This window comes from Callospermophilus lateralis, chromosome 1 (genome assembly GCF_048772815.1).
Source record: "Callospermophilus lateralis isolate mCalLat2 chromosome 1, mCalLat2.hap1, whole genome shotgun sequence".
Taxonomy (NCBI): domain Eukaryota; kingdom Metazoa; phylum Chordata; class Mammalia; order Rodentia; family Sciuridae; genus Callospermophilus; species Callospermophilus lateralis.
Genome location: NC_135305.1, coordinates 202,134,263 through 202,155,855, shown reverse-complemented (window position 1 = coordinate 202,155,855; position 21,593 = coordinate 202,134,263). Strand labels below are relative to the sequence as shown.

The 21,593-nt window shown below is 38.5% G+C and overlaps 1 protein-coding gene across 1 annotated transcript in view; it reads right to left on the bottom strand.

Annotated features, from left to right (window-relative positions):
• The window catches only part of LOC143399668 (rab effector MyRIP-like), a 152,857-nt gene that overhangs the window by 82,791 nt on the left and 48,473 nt on the right, over positions 1-21,593 (bottom strand). The window contains exon 2 of the mRNA XM_076856527.2: positions 9,104-9,247. Coding sequence (XP_076712642.1) covers positions 9,104-9,213 — 110 coding nt within the window. The 5' untranslated portion in view covers positions 9,214-9,247. The remainder of the gene's footprint in view (positions 1-9,103; positions 9,248-21,593) is intronic.

The following is a 21,593-nucleotide window of genomic DNA, read 5'->3' as shown; positions in this document are numbered from 1 at the left end:
AGAAAAACACATCCCCTTTTCTCTCCTTATTACTTTTACCTGCAATGTATCTTGCAAACCAACCTGTGTTTCAGTCTCCTAAAAAAAATTCCACCTGTGTTTAAGGATCAGATGAAACACACCTCTCCTTAACTCCCTCCTCCAAGATGGAAGCATCCCCATGGATCTGCATTCATGTTAAACTGATCACTCTCTGCAGCATCCTAATTGCTCTTGCAGGACTTAGCTCACCTCTGGCCAGTCGCTCAAGGGCTAAGCCCTTATTAAATTTGTGAGTCCCACTCTCTGCCCCTGTCTTTTCACCCATTTCACATTGACCCAGGAGGCTCCCGACATTTAAAACACAATTTTGAAGCAAATGAATGAATACCCCACGGCTTTAATATAGTTGGCTTTTTCCTCATTAGAAAAAATTACCAATAATAAGTAAAAAGGGGGATTTTTAAAGATCTTGTGAGGTGCCTTCTAGCTTTGAGATTGATTCTCTCCACGCACCCCAACCCAGTCACCCTCTCTAAGGAGCTATCCCCTACAAGTCCTTAAATTCTCGGTTCTGTCTCCTACTGGGCCTTTTCCCATGGAGAAGTGGTTCCCAAATAGAACTATACCAGACCCCCGACTCCACCATAAAATGCACTAGCTCTGAATTCTGATTTTTCACACCCTGCCAGATGACCGGCTGACTTGATCGATCACTGCCATTGGAGGAATTACAACCTTGCAGAGTCTCCTGTGAGATTAACCCGACAGATTCATTAACCTGACAGGTTCTAACGCCTAGTGTCGGTGAGGAATCCCAAGAGCTACAAAGGCTATTAAAGAGGTGTGGGCAGGCTCACTCAGTGTACACACAGTTCTTTCATAAACCACAAGGCATATTTATCCCAACTGAACAAAGGCAAGGTGATCTGACCTACAGCTTCAGAAAAGAATATAACCAGGGATGGTACGCATTCAATCACCTGACGGATTTCAGTGTCCCAAAGGACGGTGAAGACAAAGGATTTTCACTTTTTGATATAGAAGCCTCTCAAAATATTAAGTTCATATAATAAAATTTTCATTTGTTTAAAATGAAAATGAATCTTCAAGAAAGATCACAAACTCATTTCATTAAAGCCCTGAGTTCTTTCTCCTTTCAAAAATGGTGACTGATCCTCAAAGAAGTGTCTATATAATAAGCGAGAAGCACTCATCATTTCTAATTTTGAGAGGGGCTTTGCTTCCTGGCAGTGGGTCTTCCACACCCATGGAAGCTCTTATTTATTTCTTCATAACACTTAGAACTGCCTGGTGGGGGAGGGAAGATAGCTCCAAACATGGCAAAGAGGGCCTGGGCCAGGTCAGTCAGTGAGTAATTGATACCATTATGGGCAACTAAAACAGGTCCCCAGATGCATTTATTTCTGCTTTCTTAACACAGGCTGGAGGGGTGGCTGACACCCTGCAGCCTCTGGGCTGCGGCAGCTCCTGAGCCAGGCAGGAAGTGCTCTGTCTCTTACTTGATCACTTCCCTCTCCCCTCCCTTCCTTCCCTTGGGCTCACCCAGCCTGGGTCCAGCAGCCCTTCAAGGCATAAGCCTTGTCAGTTCAGCAAACGCTGACAATTAATGGCCAGTAGCAGTTACAGGAAACAATTTCATCAAATCTAACCCCTGCCACCCCATAGACCGAGTCCATTAGTGTGCCAGCAGCCCTTGGAAGTTATCCAGGTGCTAACTGGCTCTGGCCAGCACATATTAAGTGAGAAATTTTAAAAGCTGTGTCTATCTCATCTAGGTCTCCGAGATTCAATTTGGACACCAGAGTACAACGCAATTAACAGTCATTTTTAAAACCACTTTGTAAATGTGCCTGACATGTAAAACCATAGGGTATAAACTGTGATCCTGGTTGAGGTCTGAAGATTTTTCCACATTTTTTTTTCTGCTTGAAAGGCCAAATGGCCGAAGATGGGGTTCTCTAGTGGCAGGAACCTCAAGTTCAGTCAGGCCAGACCTGAGCCCTACCTGCCTGTGCCCCCTCCAAACCTGTTTTTTCATTGGCAAATTCAAGGTGTGGGGGCATAATGAATAGTCGGCTCCTTTTTAATTATCACTAACTATATCAGTCAGAGTAATACTGGACTTCGTTGCCAGAACAAATGAAGGCCCAAGCCTCCATGACTTAACTCAACAAGCTTCCACAAAGGCCCCTGCTGGTCATTAGGAATTCCTCCATTTGGTGTCCTGGATCTGTCTCCCCCACATCTAGTGAAGCCATGTCTCAACACAAGTCTTCTAGAGTCACCACAGTGGGCCAGGAGAGAGGTAGAGGAGGCACAGCAGGTCCTGTGTCCCTGGCCTGAAGTGACACAGGCCCTTGCTCTCACAGGTGATTGGCCGGCTCTAGTCACATGGTCTCAACCCAACTGCAGGGGATGCTGGGAAATGTACAGGAACATATGAAATATTGGGTGAAGTGACATTCCATTTTTCTTGTTTCTTTCCTTATTTTAATAATTTAATCTTTGATGGGATGGGAAGGGAGGGGATGTGGGGATAGGAAAGATAGCAGAATGAAACAGACATTATTACTCAATGTATACATGTGACCACATGACCAATATGATTCTGCAACATGTACACTCAGAAAAATGAGAAATTATATCGTCTACGTATGATATATCAAAGTGCATAAATGCATTCTACTATCATGTATAACTAATTAAAACAAATGAAAAATTTAAAAGAAATTTAATCTATTTATGTGAACAGAACATCATGATACTCTTGTAGAAGTGAAGAAAAAGAAATTCTTCAAATTATCTGCCAGATACACAGAAAGGCAGATGGTGTCGTGGACGGAACATGGCTTAGAGGATGAACACCAAACCAGATGCCCAATTCCCAAGCAAACGCAGGTGGTGAGGTCCCCAGGAGTGGGGACAAGTCAGAGGCCATGCTCTCAGCTGGATGGCAGACCTTCTGTACCTGCTCACACAGGAGTCCAGGTGAGAGGCAAGCAAGGCTAGCCTACTGCCAGCCCTAATCTCACTGTGCTGTGAGGTCTGTCTGCTGTGCTGTTTACTAGGTCAGGCTATCTTTTGAATTTCTTCCAGGTAGGGCCTCTCCTCCTCTCTAAGGCTTTATTTCTGCTATGAACACCGTCATCAACAACCTGCTTGGCCAGTGGCTGTCAGTCAGTGCCTGGTACCAGGCCCAGAGGTAGCATAAATACCACACTGACCCCAGCTAAGGGTCCTGTACTCCCATAATTCCCCAGAAGCTCAAATTCTAGAAAAAAATAAAATAGTTGGGTAAGACTTCTGAAGATCAGAGTCTCAAATGTAGCAATATAGGCCTGGCTATTTTTATACTATATAAAGTTTCTCAAGATTTATATAATGAGAGGAGGCAGAGAGAAATTTCCCTTGATACAGATGACCAATGTCATTACTGGGAAAGCACAGGTATTGCAGAGAGTTGAAAATACTGTGTTTTTATACTAATTAATTTATTACTGTCATTGAGTCCTGTTTAGACACTCAAATGAATATATTTATTTAGCCCTGTTTACTATCTTAAAGCACCTAACAATGAAAGCAGAGAGGTCCATCAAAGCAAAGAAAAATGTAGAAAAATTCACAAATGGATAAGTTCTTAGTGGGCTGCACTGGTGGCTGGAATTCTGGAACCTGAAGACATAAACCCATAAGAGAAGGACCAAGCCCACTGTGTGGGTTGCCTCCCTCTCAGTGGCTCTGTCAACAGAGGAAACATCAAGAAATGCTAACTTTCCTGCAGATAGGACAGTGCTGGTGAACAGCAACAATCCAGTCTTTCCTGGAATTGCTTTGACCTCTGCAGCTCAGAAGGTCAGCAGCCAGCCCATGGTAACTGTGGTGGAAAGATTCACACTCAGACCTGTTGTGTGCACACACTGCACATTGACTGTGCCTCTCATCTCTGCATGTTCCCCTAGGATCATGCCAGGGCCTTTAGCAGGCAAGCACTTGGCGGCCTTCCCTCCCAAGACTCCTTTAAAATGAGACAAAGAAATAAAATTATCCTAATTCATAACAGTAATAAGAAAAGGAGGAGAACAATCAGCCACCTACAGATTTCAATAAAGTTCTAAAAAAGAGGGAGGGGGGAAGCAAACAATGTTTCAATCATAATTATATAAGGGCTACCTGTTGTTTTCCAGCATTTAGAATCAACCCAAACGAAATGGGTTTGCAGAGCAGCATGTGAATGCCCTTGACCTTGAATGTGGAAGAGAAAAGGCACTGTAGGGAGAGAGTGAGATAAAGCAGAAGGGGGGTGGTGGAGGGTGGGGCAGGGGCACTATATGGACAATGCTCTGTCAGAATGGAGAGAGGATGGGAGCAGCTGGCAGAACAAGACTTGGGGATTTTTCCTATATCCTATAAGTCTGATAAATGACTAATAAGAAAACCAAACCAAAGTAATCATATAATCACCAAGAAACAAAAAATAAGGGTAATGTAGGTAAGCGAGCTAAATCTTCATGGTTCAGAGCTGAGAACTAAGAGAAGGCCTAATGGTGACCCATTAAGATAGTGCAATGAAAACATATTTTAGATGTATGGTGGTCACACCAGGATAACTAGAGAACAAAAAGAAAAAACAAAGAAACATGGAAACATGGAATACAGGAATTGGGCTTGCATTATAAGGTCTCTCTTCTTTTTTGAACCATTTTATTTTTCACTAAGTGTATAAAATCATTGGGTCAAAAAATAGTAAATAAAATTAACCTAGGATAAGATGGCCTTTTCTACACATTTACCTGCGTAGCTGAGACCCAAAGCCCCTGAAGTGGAAAGCAAGGATCAAAGTTCTTTTTGTCCTCCAGCATCTCGGATCTGTAGCATCAGTGCTGTTGTGTGTCTTGGGGAAACACAGTCAACACTGTAGTGTACTGCATGTCTGCTATGCTCAAGGCCACCCAGTCCTCCTTCTTTCTGACATGGTCAGAAAGAAGCAGTCTTGGGATTAAAGTTTCAGTGCCTCACATCCCCATTGCTAGAGAACATATCATCCTACTGACATGGGCTCCACAGAATCCCTTTACTAAGGCCTAGTGCTGTGCATACACAAGCAACTGACATATACATCGGCTGAGATGTGATTACACCCATCATGGGTTGTAACAGAAGTGGAGACAGGAATCTTGGAAAAAATGGAGACCCCACAATCCCCACTATACCCTTTTCCCCTCATTGCCTCAGCCAGGACAGTCAGCCTGGATAGTTAGGCTGCATGACTCTCATATTTCTAAACATGTCAAAATATCATATCTGATATATATACATGCTTTGGGGGAATAAAACAAACACTTAGATATGGATTAAAATGGTTTTGTAACATATTAGAATTAGGAAGTGGACCATCAGAACAATTTTTTAGAATAAATAAATAAATAAATAACTTCCAAAGGGGGAAAAATTATGACTCTAAGGTTCGCCTCTAAGGTTCACCTCTAACTCAGCCTAACTACAAGAACAGCAAAGGAAATGTAAAACTACTACCAAAGATACTTGATTCCATGGCTGTCTTCTGATTTAATTCAAAATGATGAAAAAAATAAGACACTTGAGTTTAAAAACCACCAAATTAATGAGTGGACTTACTTTGAATTTTAATTTCTACATATTTATTATAAAAAGATTTTCTTAAAAAGACAGATAAATTTGCTGAATGTTAGAAGATATTAAGGAATTATTTTAAGAAGAGATAAAGGGGAAAATACGGTTTTGAAAAGACTCAACCCATTCTATGTAACAGCGAATTTGGAAAATAGTATCCTGATTCCTCTACCTCCCCAATGAATTATGTGATTCTGAGAGAGCTTTGAAATCAATCTCTGTTCTTGGGTGCCTCCATGTAACTGGGGACTATGTTATAAAAACTGCTGTGAAAGTCAATAAGGTGAATTTTGAAGAATCCACAAGGCAAGGCTGGCTCATAATGAACTGCTTCACACCTTCCAGTTCTCTTTTCAGGAATTCTTTCGCCCTAATCTCTCTCTCTCTTTTTACATTTCCATGTGTTCTGAGGACATTTATTTTATTTACTTCTCTTTATGCTAGCACCAAAGAACAGGTCATTATTACAATGCTTAACAGTGCTTAACCTTTATGCCCAAGACCTGCCCTCATAAAACTAAGCCAGAGATCTAGGTAAATAAAAGGCTGGTCAAGAGAAAACAAAAGTAATTCAAGGTCTTAAAATAAAAATTCTTCCATTTTGAGTTCTAGATCCACAAAAGCAAATATTAAAGAATTCAAAAATACTTCCCATAACATTATCTCCTAGGATCTTCCATGTACCTTAAATACAAGTACCACAGAAAAGTGATGCAAATATTTGATAATTTTGGAGTTTTTGAGGTTGTGGTATCTTGATCTCTTTTTACCCAATAGTAAGATTCTTGTTGTTCGGGCTGGGGATGTGGCTCAAGCAGTAGCGCACTCACCTGGGTTCAATGCGTGGGCGCTGAGTTCGATCCTCAGCAACACATAAAAATAAAAAAATAAAAATGTTGTGTCCACCAAAAACTAAAAAATAAATATTAAAAAATTCTCTCTCTCTCTTAAAAAAAAAAAAGATTCTTGTTAGTCATTCAGAGTGTTACTCCTGTTTGCTAGCTACCTACTAAAGGCATGTCACAGGTTATGGGCAGAAGGAAAATAGTAATGATGACGTTCAGAGGACAAAAAAACCCGTCCAATCCCAGGACCACACAAGGTGCTATGGCCAAGGTTCACGTCTCTCTCTTCACTAATAGATTCAAGCATCATGTTTCTCCAGCACAAGCAGGTTCCCCTGACCATGCATGGGCACAGAACTGCAGTAGGGCAAGTGACCGCTAAGTCATATGTTCATCAGGAAGATGGCACCCACCTTGTAGAGTTGCCTGCAGCTGCCTTTACAACTCTCCTCCCCAAACATAACTTTACAATCTACAATGAAAAACAACTCTTCAACATAGACTGGCACCAGACCACAGTGGAACTAAGCCAAGTCCCCATGATTTGAACAGAACACTAACAAGGTCTTGGCTTACCATATTTTAGTTTCCAGGAATGAGGCATAAAACACAGATCTTTTATAATCCAAAGGAAACATAACTGGGACTGACTATTCAAGCCACAATTGAATTTGGCCACATAACTTTACAATCCACATTTATTCTTCCATTCCACAGATATAGGAATACTACTATGTACCAGGGTTTTGCCTGAAGCTTGGAACACTGAACTACATAATTCTTGCCCACGGTCCATAGAGGAGACAAACTGAACAATGAAGAAGAAACATACTACCACAAGGAAACCTCTCGATACAGAGACCACAGACTTTGAGTAAGTCTTGGCACTGCCTGACCAGACTGTGAGCATCTCAGTATAATCATCTTTATTTCCACCACTGTTTTAGCCTCATATAGTATACATCAATATGCTCTTGTTTGATGGAAGATAATAAATTCAAATAAATTGATTTCTTATATGTTTATTTTGTTTATTTTTTATATGCTGCTGAGGGTCAAACCCAGTGCCTCACATGTGCGAGGCAAGTGTTCTGCCACTGAGCCACAACCCTAGCCTCAATTAAATTGATTTTTTAAAAGCCCTGAGCTAGATACTTTTCTAGTTGTTGGATACATAACAATGAGCAAGTCTCTGCCCCATGGACTTTATAGCGACCAGCCTCATGTGGCTTCTGGACCCTTGAAATGAGAGGCACACACCAGATCTCAAAAATTTAGTCAAGTAACTCATTAATCATTTTATATTGAATGAATTTTGAAATTCAAATATTTTGGATATATAAGGTTAAATAAAAAATAGTATTGAAATGAACTTTTCTCTATTTCAGTAAGAATACTAAAAATTTTAAATCATGTATATATCTCACATTATATTTCTATTGCACAGGGCTACTCTGCGGGGGAGGAGATAGAGAGCAAATGACAAATAAAAATACATTCACATTTGACATAAAGACATCTGAACTCGGGGCCAGCAGCTGGGAACACTGCCAGGAAATCCGCGGAGAGCCATAAAGATCAGCAAAGCAGGAAAAAGAGGTACCGTAAGGTCAGTTCAGAAATGTGACAGGTCCCCTCCCCGTCACAGCTTTGATGGGCAGCTGCTCACTCCGTGAGTTGCCCGTATGTAGAAGAGTAGATGCGAAGACCTAAAGGCAAGGGGACGGTCAAGATCACCTCAAGGTCTGGTGAAGAGCAATGAAAGCCAGACTAGGAAAAGGGAGAGGAGAGGTGTCAAGGAGGCAGAATCAGCAAGGCTTGGCCTGGATGTGGAGACCAAGTCGAGGATAAATTATTAAGCCTCTGAGGTTTTGCGCTCAGTGCGAATAAATAAAATTATTAATTAATTCCAAAGGATTAACAGAATTCCAAAGGATGACTAATATATATATGAAGAAAGGAGCAAATAATGACTTAATATTATGTTTAAACACGCCAGGCCCAACACATAATCTCACTGTGACTTCTTCTAAATTTGGGCACAACCAGTATTTCCAAAAACATTGCATGAGGAAATATCAACTGCAGAAGAGTCAGGAAACTACCTCCTGAAGGGTTGTGCTGGGCTAGCTGATCCCATTCCAGCCCCATGGTTTGCTTCCTCGTAGGGGGTCTTTAGACTACTTTCCCTTGACCATGGTCCCTGGGATTTCTAACAGAAGATTTTACACACACACACACACACACACACACAGGAGTCTAATTCTCCCAGGAATTGTGCTTCAGTTATTCTTCAGTAAGATCTGCTAACAGGAAAACTAACGCCAGGGGCAAACTTAAAACGGCCATCATCACCAGAGACCACCTGTTCTACAGCTAATCACAGCTCACAGGGTGAGCAGCCCCAGCGAAACCATGACAGGAAGAAGGTAAAGTCACATTTTGGAACTGGTTTCATGATGCCCAGCGTTGCAGCTGACAAGGCTTTGCACAATATTCACTAAGCCTCTCTCTTAAATATAAGGATGTACACAAGGCATCTGAACTCAGAGCCAGTGGCGCGCACACACCTGGGTGCACACCGTCAGACACTGCAGGCAGCTCACCTTAGTCGTTCTTCCTCTTTTTTTCGAAGATTGAAGTCTCTCTGAACCACCTGGAGGACATGCTCTGTTTCATCATCCGTCAAGCCGGACAGGTCCAGCTTCCTCCCCATGATTTAATATCAAACACGGACAGTGAGACAAGACCTGGGAAACCAAAGGAGAAATCACAAATTGAGGACAAGATGAAAGCTCTACATGGACAAAAATCAACCGGTTCCATCATTAAAACAGAACTAAGTACAGAGTTTATATGTACATGTAAATAAAGGAAGCATCTTTCTCTGCCTTCATACTCGGTCAGTAATTATATCTTCAGCAAAGGCTGCAGGGAAAATGAGAAGATAACTTATCATCTGCCAATATTATTATCCTGACTCTTAAATGAAGATGAAAGAAAGGATTCTAGTCAATAAAATGAACTATATACATCAGATTTTGTGTGCATTTCCATTAAATGACAAAAGACAAAAGAAAATATCCAAGAATTCTTAAGTCCTGTGGCTTTAAATTACAAATATTATATGTAATTACAAAATAACAAACTATAATGTTTTTCTGAAAAAGTAATATGCATACTATGTTCCTCAAAGTTTTAATCATATATGAAATAAAAGCTAGAAATCAAAATCTATCTTCCAAGAAAGGAAACAAAGAAAGAAAAATAATTATTTTGTCATTTTCTCAGAAATAGAAAGGATGATATTTCAGGAAAACATCTCCCAGTAGTATATACCTAAAAATTATGGAAAATTCTATAGGGGTGGGTTTTGAGAATTAAACCCAAGGTAAGCATACACTCTGCCATGGCACTACATCCCCAACCTGGGAAACTATACTTTTAAAAGTGAACTTTAATGAATCACTGTTACTAGAGATAAAATAAAATCACATATATATTGCCAGAAGATTCTTCAGAACTGAAGGCCATCATAAACATAGATGCAAACAACCATAACATAATATTAGCAAAACCATTCCAGCAAGATTTAAAGAGGGGACACCATTATCCTAAGTACACGTATGAAGACATGAATGGTGTGACTCTACTTTGTGTACAACCAGAGATATGAAAAACTGTGCTCTATATGTGTAATATGAATTGTAATGCATTCTGCTGTCATAAATAACAATCTGCTGTCATATATAACAAATTAAAAGAAAATGGCAATTCATTTATAATACATATGACAGGGAAAAAAGATGTAAAGAAAATTATACACCATGACCAAATAGGGTTTATCTAATTCAGTTTTCTCATCATTCAAAGATAAATCCATGTAATTCATCACGTTAACATAAAAAAGGAAAATGCCATGTGATCACTTTAATAGAGGTAGAAAAAAGCATTTCACAAAATTCAAAACTCATTCATGATGGAAACTCTCTGCAAACCAAGATCACAAGGAACTTCTTCAATCATATAAAGGGCATTTACAAAAGTAAAATCATTTTTTAAAAAATATGCAACTAACATTGTACTCAGTGACAAAAGCCTGAATGCTCCTTAAGATCAGAAAAAGGACAAAGACATTCACTCCCACCACTCTACTCACTACTAAATGCCCCAACGGTAATGCTATATTAATCTTCTCTTGGAATCTGGGTGGGTGCATTACTTCCTTACAGGTCTCAAAGGCAGCTTGAAATTGTTCTGTCCTCAACGTCCTGGCACTCAGTGTCTGGGATAGGAGTGGCAGCCTGGAAGATCTCCAAATTATCCTCTGAGCCATTCTTCCATTCTCTTGACAGGTAACATCAGCTTCTTTACATATCTGCCAATCTCCTTATCAAAGTTCACTTGGCCACATCCTTGACATTCTCTCCTGAATTTGCCTTTTCATTCTAGACAACGGGACCAGGCCAAGAATCTTCCAAATCTTTAAGCTTTGCTTTGCCTTTGATTATAAATTCCATCTTTGTTTCTCTCTTTTCACGTTTTATTGCAAGTAGTCAAGAGAAGCCATGCAGCACCCTCAATACTTTGTTTACAGGTTTCTTCTGCCAAACAGCTCAAGGTACCATCTGCAAATTCCACCTTCCACAGAGCATAAGGACACAGAAACATTTCAGCCAAGTTCTTTGCCACTTCATAATAAGGACCTCCTTGCCTCCAGCTTTCCATGCCCTGTCTCTCATTTCCACCTAAGATAGCATCAGAATTGCCTTTACCATTCACCTTTGCAATATTCTAATCACAACCACTTATGTAATCTCCTAGAAGATGGAGGCTTTCTCTACAGTTCTCCTCCTCTTCAGAGAAATCACCTTTAATGCTCCACTCAAGGCAAATTAGGCTTCTTCTAGTACTCATTTGCAAACTCTTCCAAATTCTACCCACTTCTCAGTTCCAAAGCCACTTTCACATTTGCAGGTATTTATTATAGCAACACTCCATTTCTCAGTACCAATTTCTGTCTTCGTCCACTCAGGCCACTTAGCAAAATACCTTAGTAAGCTGAGTAATTTATAAAGAATTTATCTCTGGAGGCTGGGGAGTTTAAGATTCAAGTGCTAGAAGATTCAGTATCTGGGGAGGGCTGCTCTCTGCTTCCAAAATGGCGCCTTCTTGCTGAGTTCCCACATGGTGGAGGGCAAACAGGGTAAATGTGTGTCCTCATGAGAAGAGATGCAAAGAGTTGGCAGCTCTCTGGACCCTCTTTTATAATCCCATTCTTGTGGAGCCCTCATGGTTTAATTACTTCCAAAAGGCCCCACCTCTTTATACCATCACATTGGGGAGTAAGTTCCTGCATGAATTTGGGAGGGGCACAAATTTCACAAACTAGGCTTTTTCTAACACCTACCTCAACACTCTTTGAGCCTCTACCCATTACTCACTTCCACATTTTTAGGTACTCATTACAGCAGTACCTTACTCTTTTAAAAATAATCTGCATTAGTTTTGTCGAATTGCCACAACAAAGTACTTCAGACGGGATGACTTAAACAACAGAATTGTCTTTCCTCACTGTTCCAGAGGCTGGAAGTCTGAGATTGAGGTGTGAGCAGAGCTGGTTTCTTCTGAGGCCTCTGCCCTTGGCTTGAAGTTGCTCATCTTCTCCCTCTTTCTTGAATTTTAGGAGGACACAACCCATACACAGTCCATACCGGTAGGCATAAAGAACAATGGGATAGAGAGTCTGGAAATAGGTAAACACAACAATTATACTGCAAAGATGCCAGGGTACATCAGTGTGAGAAAGGAGAGTCTTTTCAACGAATGATTCTGGAACACCTGAATATCCATCTAGAAAAATAAAAGGGACATCAACCTATATATCAACTCACACTCAAAAAAAATTAATTCAACATTTATCATAGAGGGTAAACCTGAAACTATAAAACTTCTAAAGAAACAAAGGAAAAAAAATGTGAACAATTTTAGGGTAAGCAAAGATTTTAAGACACAAAAAGCATTACCCAGAAAGAGTAAATGTCATGACTTGGACTTCATTATAATGAAATCCTTCTGCTCTTCCAAAAACACTCTTTAAAAAAAATCAAAAAGCAAACCACCAACTGAGAAAAAATATTTGCAATAAACATCTCTAACAACTTGTATCATGAATAGGTAAAAATTCTTCCAACACAAGAAGCAGCTAACTTTAAAATAAGCAAAAGACTAAAACAGCTATTTCACAAAAGAGCACATGCAAGTGGCCAAGAAGCACATGAAAAGATATTCAATATAGGGTAAACACTAAATGAAACTTTAGATAAAAGGTGTAAAAATCTGCAAGAGGTGGTAATAAGGAAGGAATCAGTTAATTTTTATATATCTTTGTAGAAAAATCATGTATGCAAAACTATTAGAAAAATATTTTAAAGGTGGGTAATACATTTGAAATTTTGGAAAGAAAAGACAAATTCTTAGAAAACTATATTTTATTAAAATTGATTTGAGAATAATTAGAAGACCAAAACAACTTATTGTCATTCAAGAATATGAATCAATCAATAATACTTCCTAAATACATCATACTCAAATGATTTTTCCAAATTCCATATGTTTAAGGTAAAAAAAAATGCATAGAAATGAGGGAACACTCCTCCAGTCATTTTATAAGGTTTATTATTTAACCCAAACCATACTAGAATGAAGATATTTTTTAAATGTTAGTTTCATTCTAAATTAACTGCAAAAATGAAAACAAAATATTGGCAAATCAAACATATCAATGAATGTAAAAGATAGCACATGAGGACCACAGGAAGTCTATTCTAGCAATACAAGGTTGATGTAACTTGATACTGGTTCATGTAATTCAATGACTCACTAATTAAAAAAAGAAAACACAACGATTATTGAAACTGATATAGAAAAAGGAATCCCATTCATGATTTTGAAAAGATAAAAATTCTTAGCCACATAGGAACAAAAGGAAATTTCCTTAAATCTGACAGAGAATGTCAACAAAAAAATGAACTGAAAATATCACGCTTATTAGGGAAACGTTGAAAATATTTAGAGAATATCTTCAAAAAGTACACCGGTGACATCAAATTTAAGAAGAAAACATGGAAAAGATTCTTTTGAAGATTCTCATAAAACACATGTATGTCAGATATACCAGATCTAAATATAATACTGGAAAATCTAGACAGAGTTATTAAACCAGAAAAGGAAATAAAAGATGTAAAGATGGCAGGGGAGAAGAATCAAAACTCTTATTTGCCAATGATGCTATTATATATGTAGAATTTATAAAAGAATCTACTGGAAAGTCATTGAAATTAATGAGTTAAAGCAAGGAACACAAAATCCACATATAAAAAGTGAATGCATTTTATAGACTATAGAGTAAAACAGAAAACATGACAATAAATAAAACAGTGTGATTTAGGAAAACCTCAGCAATGGAGTACTCAAGAATAAATTTAACAAAATCTATGCAAAGGTCTCGTACAGAAATTATAAAACTTAATTGAAAGACTTTAAGTTAATCTTCATGAGCTGGAAGATTTAAGTTAAAAATGTCAGTTTTGCCAAATTGATCTAAAGATTCAACACTATTTCAGTCAAAATCCCGACACAGATTTTGTGAAACTTGACAAGATGGTTCTAATATTTATACAGAAAGCAAAAGGCTAAAACAGACTGAGATTCCTAAAGAAAATGATTGATGTGTGTGGGCATTTAATAAAGTGTGGTGTTGGTGCAGGAACAGTAAAACTGATCAATGGAACAGAACAAAAATATAATTACTTGTATAGGGATATCTGAGATATAAAGGTAATGGCTTCGTATTTCAGAGGGAATCTGGTGTTGGACAACTGCAAAATAACAAATTAGGATCCATTCCATCCACAAAACATCAATTCCAAATCAATATAAAGAGACACCATAAAGAGAGTGAAAAGACAACCCTAAAACTGGGAACAAATATTTGCAATACACATAACTGACAAAGGACTCATATCTAGACTATAGAAAGAACTTCTACAATTAAATCAGAAAAAAAACCCAAGCAACTGATAGATAAATGAGCAAAAGATATGAACAGGCATATGTAGAAGAAATGGCAAAAATAATATGGAATGATCCTTAATTTCATTGGTATTTACAGAACTACACATTAAATCCAGTGCTATAGTTTGAATCTTGAGTGTCCCCAAAGGTGCATATACTGAAGACTCAATTCTCAGCCTGTAGCAAGACTGGGAGGTGGTAGGTCCTTTAAAATGGAGGGCAGAGTGGCAGGAAGTTATGTCATTTGGGGTGTGCCCTATAATTTTTTTTTTTATCTCTCCAAAAAATTGCCAGAAGGTAATCAATTTTTTCCACCATGCACTTCTGCGATGGGCTAGTTCCTCACACAGACCCAAAAGGACTGAAACTTTTAGCCAAAATAAACCTTTTCTCCTTACAAGTTGATTACCTCAGGGATTTTGACACAGTGACAGAAAGCTAACATACTCACCAAAACAAAAATGTTTATCAAATGTTGGCAGGAGTAGAACAATGGTAGATTTCAAACAAGGGTACAAATCGGTATAATCTTTTCATAATACAATCAATTTTCATTTAAATAGTTGAAGATGTGTGTAAGCATATTCCTCAGACATTTTTATCTGATATATAATCTGAATCATACTGAAGTGCTAAGATGGGATCATTTTCACCAAAAAAAAAAAAAATAGCCATTTCTCACAGTTCAACCTAACAGAAGAATATCAATAGCAGTCACATTCAAAATAATACAAAATAAAATGAAATAAATAAAATCTGGAAACAACCAGATTTTATCGAAGGCTCAACAGAAAATTTCAGCATGAACCCTATGTTTTTTCTGCTTTGGGTTAAACATTTTCTACCATCGGAATATGATAAATCCATCTGAATTCTAATAGTGGTGTCTTCTGTAATATAGTAGAAGATGCCTTATGGATAACCCATGACTTTCTCAGAAAGAACAGAGAAAGAGAAAAAACCAATATGGATACAGCCATGCTTATATAATTTTAAGAACTAGTGTGAAAATAAGATCAACATCCCAAGAATTATAATAAGTGAGGTAAATAATCCATCCACAGGACCAAATGGTAGCTATAAGGAGCTGAACAACATTGGAATTCTGTTCTGTAAGGAAATCTTCTAATTGAGTAATACTAGAGATATTACTGTCATTCTTCCTTTGAGCCATTACTGAAGTTTTTCCAGAATAGCCTCTAAAGGCCCAGTTATCTGTCATTCTACCAATGCATCTTTCTTCAATTCTTAAATACTTGTCTTAAAAACAAGGGGCTGGGGATGTGGATCAATGGTAGAGGGCTTGCCTGGCACACAGGCAAACAGGAAGGTTTTGGGGTTGTTTTTTGTTTGTTTGTTTGTTTTCAGTGTCCAATGTTCTGTTTTTCCTTCCTCTTATCTTCAGAAGGTCTTTCTTCAGAGTTCCAACTTAACAAATCTGAGCAACAGGGCCCTCTTTCTGCTCCAGGCAGAGGGAGGGACGATGGAGGCATGAGACATGAGCCCAATGGCCTCCTCAGAGCAGCACCCACACATTCCAGTCCTATCGTCTATGCCAAGCCTTGCAGATACACCTACTTAGACAGTGATAACCTGGAGTTTGGCTGTATCTCAGTGTCACTCGGAGTCCCCACCTCTACACATGTGCATGCCTCTGTACAATGCAGAGGAAATCTGTGGACCTCAGGTTTTTAAAACTTGAGGTCCCAGTTCCCTGTTCCTCTTTTGAGCATGTCACAACGAGGGACAGGAGATCCCACTATTTGGTTGTTAGTTTAGAAAGTTTATCTGCCCTTTTCATTTCCAAATAATGGCAATAAACTTAGAGAACAGAACAGCTTCAGTCCTTAGAAGTCTTTTGCTAAATGGTTTAAAACCTCGTGACTGTATAATGCAAACTAATCTTCAGATTTAACCAGAAAACCATGACAGGAATTCCAAACATTTTTTAAAAAATATTTGTTTTCCACTCCTGTAATGCTATTTGTTGAAAATAAATCTTGAGTCCACTTTGCCTGAGTAACAATGGGAGTCCAGTGGGAGGAGAGCCTGGAGGGCCGGGTGCACCTGCTGGTCAGTAGAAGTCAGTACAAGTTCCGACTCTACCCTGAGGCTGCAGCGGAAAAGGGGGAAAGTTTCCCCAGTCACCATCCCCAAGTAGTGAGCATCAGACTGGAGGGCACAGCAGACATGCAGCCTGACTTCTTCTAAACACCCCATTCAAGGTGATAATGACCCTTGGGAGTTTCCCAGAAGGTGGCATGTTTGTCCCTTAAACTTCAGTGGCTTTTGGTTTACTGACAATTTTAAATGAGATTCTAAGTTGCCAGTTAGTGAAAGAAGTGGCAGCTTTGATCATGTCAAATCTGAAAACAAACAGCAATCTGGTCTCAAGAGGAATAAATGGTCTCTAAATGGACAAGTAGCTCTAAATGGACAAGACAGAATACTGAGAACATGTTCTGGGAAACGGAGAAAGCGTCTTTCTTTTTTTGACAAGAAACATGATTAACTTTCCGGGATGACAACACCAACAGCATCTTAGTGTGAAGATCCCTGCTCCTTGAGTCAGAGGCCCCTCACACAGGACCCTCTACCTGCAGATGAGGAGATGCAAGCCCGGGAGAGGAAAGCGGATACTCAAAGACACACAGCAGTTGCAGGAGCCCTGACCTGCTCGGCACTACCTGCCCTCGGTTTCCTCGGGCACATCCAACCAAGATGCAACAGCGAGTACCTTTTAAAATTTAGTAATGAGAAAATTAATACAACTTGAACACTTAATTATATCGCCATTTCCCAAAAGTGTCTTCTGAAGGTTATTGTTCCCACAAGCAGTCTGAGAACAAGGAGCTCTGTGGTGTAATAAATTTGAGAAATGCTTCAAATTATATTGCCCTCTTGAGGCTCCACAAAGCATTCTAGCTCATCAGTGCCTCTAAGAAGCCTGTCGCTAAAGCATCAGTTTGATTTTGTTTGACCCCGTATTTCTCATATGTATTTGTGTTGCAGAAACATTTCCTTGATAGCATCTACCTTTTCACATCTAAAGAATTGACTATCTGGGAAACTCAGTGCAAAGTTGAACCAATGATGAGGAGCTCTCTAGTCATTACTGCAACATGATTAGTTGTGTTTTTTAAATATAATTATCATAGAAGCTACTAAGTTAGATGAGCTTTAGCAGAAGTTGATGATTTAAAAAGCAAAGCAAATGAATACAACTTTGCTGTTGCAAGACCCAAACAAAGGTAGAATTATCTACACTATTCTTTGTTAGAATAACCATCATGAGGAAGAACAGGAAATGCTTCTATTGGGTATTGGTTAACAAAAACCTTACAAAAGAAAAAGTTGCAATACTAACTATATACATAATGGGAGATTCACCACGAAAAGTCAATGTCTATAAGAGTGACAATTTGGAAAGGAATCTAGAATAGAAAGGTCAAGGACAAATGATTGAGTGAGATCTTTACAAGCCCAGATTTTTGCTGTGTGTGTGTGTGTGTGTATGTGTGTGCATACTCTCAATGCATCTAATATATAAGAAAGGTAAGAAGATTAAGTTGAAATTTTCAAAGTCCTAAAAGCAATAAAGGGTAAATACTTTGGAGACTTCCCACTTTGACCGTGACTGGGTTTTTTTGTTTTGTTCTGTGTGTGTGTGTGTGTGTGTGTGTGTGTGTGTGTTTGCTGGAATTGAAAAGAAAGTTTTTATTCCTACAAAGGAATAAAACTGTTAGAACGCTCTCTTTCAAGAGACTTGGGGTATGTGTGTTGGAAGAAAGGGGAATTAAAGAACTTAACCAGAGAAGGAACAAAAAGCATAAACGATTAAGATGTGCTTCATGGTGACTGTTTCCTTGGACTGAGCGAGGGCTCACTCATCTTCACCTTCAAGGGCATCATTCCTGTCTTGAACTGACTCCTCTTCCGAAATCCACCCCATTCCCAAGCACAAGAGCAGGCTGGTGCAGAAAAGATCAGTCTTGGGGCACAGCTGATTGGTCCAGAGCTATCATGTGACACATGCTGGATGTGGGAGCCTCTCTCCAGGGCATTTGAAATTGACCTTCAGTGACTGTGTGTTAATCTTTCCATGGCCTGCTGCACTCCTACCTTTTATCAAACAATTCATTTTGCATTCTGTTTTGCTTCCTTTTATCACTTCATTTTGTTTTAAACCACTAACAAATGGCCTTCGAAATCTCACAAAGCCAGCCAGGTTGGCTCACTGCCCCAATACTATTTACTGACCAATATACCTGACTTAGATGGAGCATGAACATGATCGAAAGAAAAAGAGACTCACATTCATCTTCCTCACAACTCTCTGTGCTGCCCTGTCCTGAGCTGTGATCTGCAAGTTAATCTCATCCCAGTGCACACTTTAAAACCTGGCATTGCAAATCACCTCTTGTTATTTTTCTTTTTAAAAACAGTTTGGCTAACTTTGCCCCTTTAAACTTGAAAACCATTTACCAAATCTGGAGTAAACATTCAAATAAGATTATTATCGATTGAGAAATGCACCAATTGATTTGAGAAAGAGCTGCCATTTTACAGTGTTAGGTTTTCTTAGAAAGAAATATAAATAAAGTTTGTGCAAAAATAACATCCAACCTTTTATTGTATAAAATCAAAATGTTCATGCAGCCAAAAATAATAACAAAGATAAGTAAAAGAAAAAAGGCAAATGATAATCTAGGAAAAATTCAGGAAATAATTATCCTAATATATTAAACACATTTTTAGAATACTAAGAAAAAACAAAATTATCTAGAAGATAAAATAACAAGGGCTCATGAAAAAGGCAAGACATCAATTATCAATGCCCCAAATACAGTTGAATAAAAATATTCCTATCATTAGTAATGGGATAAATAATAATTATAACCAAATTCAATACCATTTATTGCATTCCATGAATACAGAACTGCTTAAACATTTTATGTACCAAACCCACTCAATTATCACAGACTTGATGGTAGAGATAAAATTGTACTAGTTTTGTAGATGAGTAAATGAGTCAAAGGGAAAACAAATCACTTATTCAAGTGAATACATCTTTGAACTAGGAGATCCAAAATATGAAACGAACCAAGGAATCTGGTTCCAGAGGAGACATCTTAGCGTAAGTACTATTTTCACTGGCAAAATAATAATAATAATAATAATAGTGGGCTGAGAATGTAGCTCAGTGGCACAGCATTTGCCTAGCATGTGTGAGGTCCTGGGTTCAATCCCCAGCACAAGAAAGAATAAAAAATGGGGACAAAGCCAACCCACAACAGCTTGTACTGGGTCCAATTTTACTATACATTTTGTGGATATTATATCCTACATACATAATGCTTGTCACTCACTAAGTACTTTTTATCATTCTTCTTTTTATGCTAATAACACTTGAAATTAGTCTTAGAAAGTTTAAAAAATGATTTTTGATAACTCAGGCATAATCTCTGTGTAATCAAATTTTCTGAAAACCCCATTTCCATTAGCCAAAAGTGCAAGTCTAAGTGATATTAATGATGATGATAGTCACTAATTAATAACAGTAACTGTGACTAACATTTTTTTGTGAAATGTATTAATTCATTTGTGTCAGGCTGTGCTCTAAAGTCTCTCAAAAACCCTTTTATAATCATATTTCCATTTCTTCATTAAGGGAAACTGAGAAAGACACAGAGAGTTAAATAAATTGCCCACTATCACTGGGCAGGTAAGTGGCTATGCTAACCTACAAGTTGGGGACACCTGACTCCTGAATTTATGTTCCTAACCTGTTTACCATCCTACCCTGCTGCTTATTATAAGAAGCGGTCGCCCTGACCAAATCTTTCCCTTCATGCATATGAAAATAATTTTAACAGGGTGGTCCTAAAGTTCATAGTGTTTTCCAGTTTGAACTTGAATCATGAGACCACCTTTATTTAAATTTTATTTGACTGACAATCCAAATTGAAAACACTTAAAACCTTTGGCTAAACTGGATGAGCTAACTTAATTGGCATATATTCAAACGCTGTGTCCTATAATCTGCCTATTTGGGGTTTCTCAGAGCAAAGTCTGATCCTCACAAAGGTATCTGCTTCTCAAACTGGATTAATCCTCATTGTCTTCCAGTGGAGGATGCAGGTATAGGGAACTGAAAAGTCCCAAAGGCAGATGTCATTAAATCCCAGTAAATCTCTGGCAGCTCTGACAGCCCACCTACATAGGAAAGTGGACGAAGAGAAAAACACTCTTAGCTGGTGTTAAACACTCTATCATTTCCTTGTCAGAAATGAAGATCAAAAAACTTAAAGCCAGGACGTTATTCCTTTCATGCTAAGTCTTATCAGTCAATATGTTACCAACTAATGTAAGTCACTGCTGAAACCCAAAGAAAGCCCTGTCATCAAATCTCCCTGCTGCCCAAGGGACTAGTGAAACATCTGCTAAAATTAACTTCATAAAAAAAGGGTGGTTGAATTTGAATTTTTTCTGTGCAAAAAAAAAAAAAAAAAGAAAAAAGAAAAAAAAATGCCAGTTAGCCTGTAGGACGGGCTTGAAAATGAGAGGTGGTTCAGTTTTCAATCTAGAAATTTTAAATTCAAATGTGTATCCCAGTTTGTATTTTAGTTTCCTTTGGCTTCCATCATTATAGGATTTGGGAGAAAGACATGAACGCTGAGTGAAAAAAATGCCCTTTTAAGTAAGTGTTTCCAAAACAGATAGAAAATGGGAAAACAAAACAAAAGAAAAAAAAATTCATTACTAACCTTTTAAGGCAGTCCTATGGCCAAGAGGAAACATCTATTATGAAGCCCTGACTTAGCTCAGCTAAATGAAAACATTAATCAGTCAGTATCATTTGAAAATCCTGTGCCATAGCAGCTGTTAATTTGAAGGGAATAATGACGCCAGCTGCAACAGGATCCAGTCCTCAGCGTTCAGATCCCTGCGGATAATTCAGTCTATACCAGGCATCCCCTCCCTTCTCATTTCAAGGTACAGTAAATATACCCAGAAGGC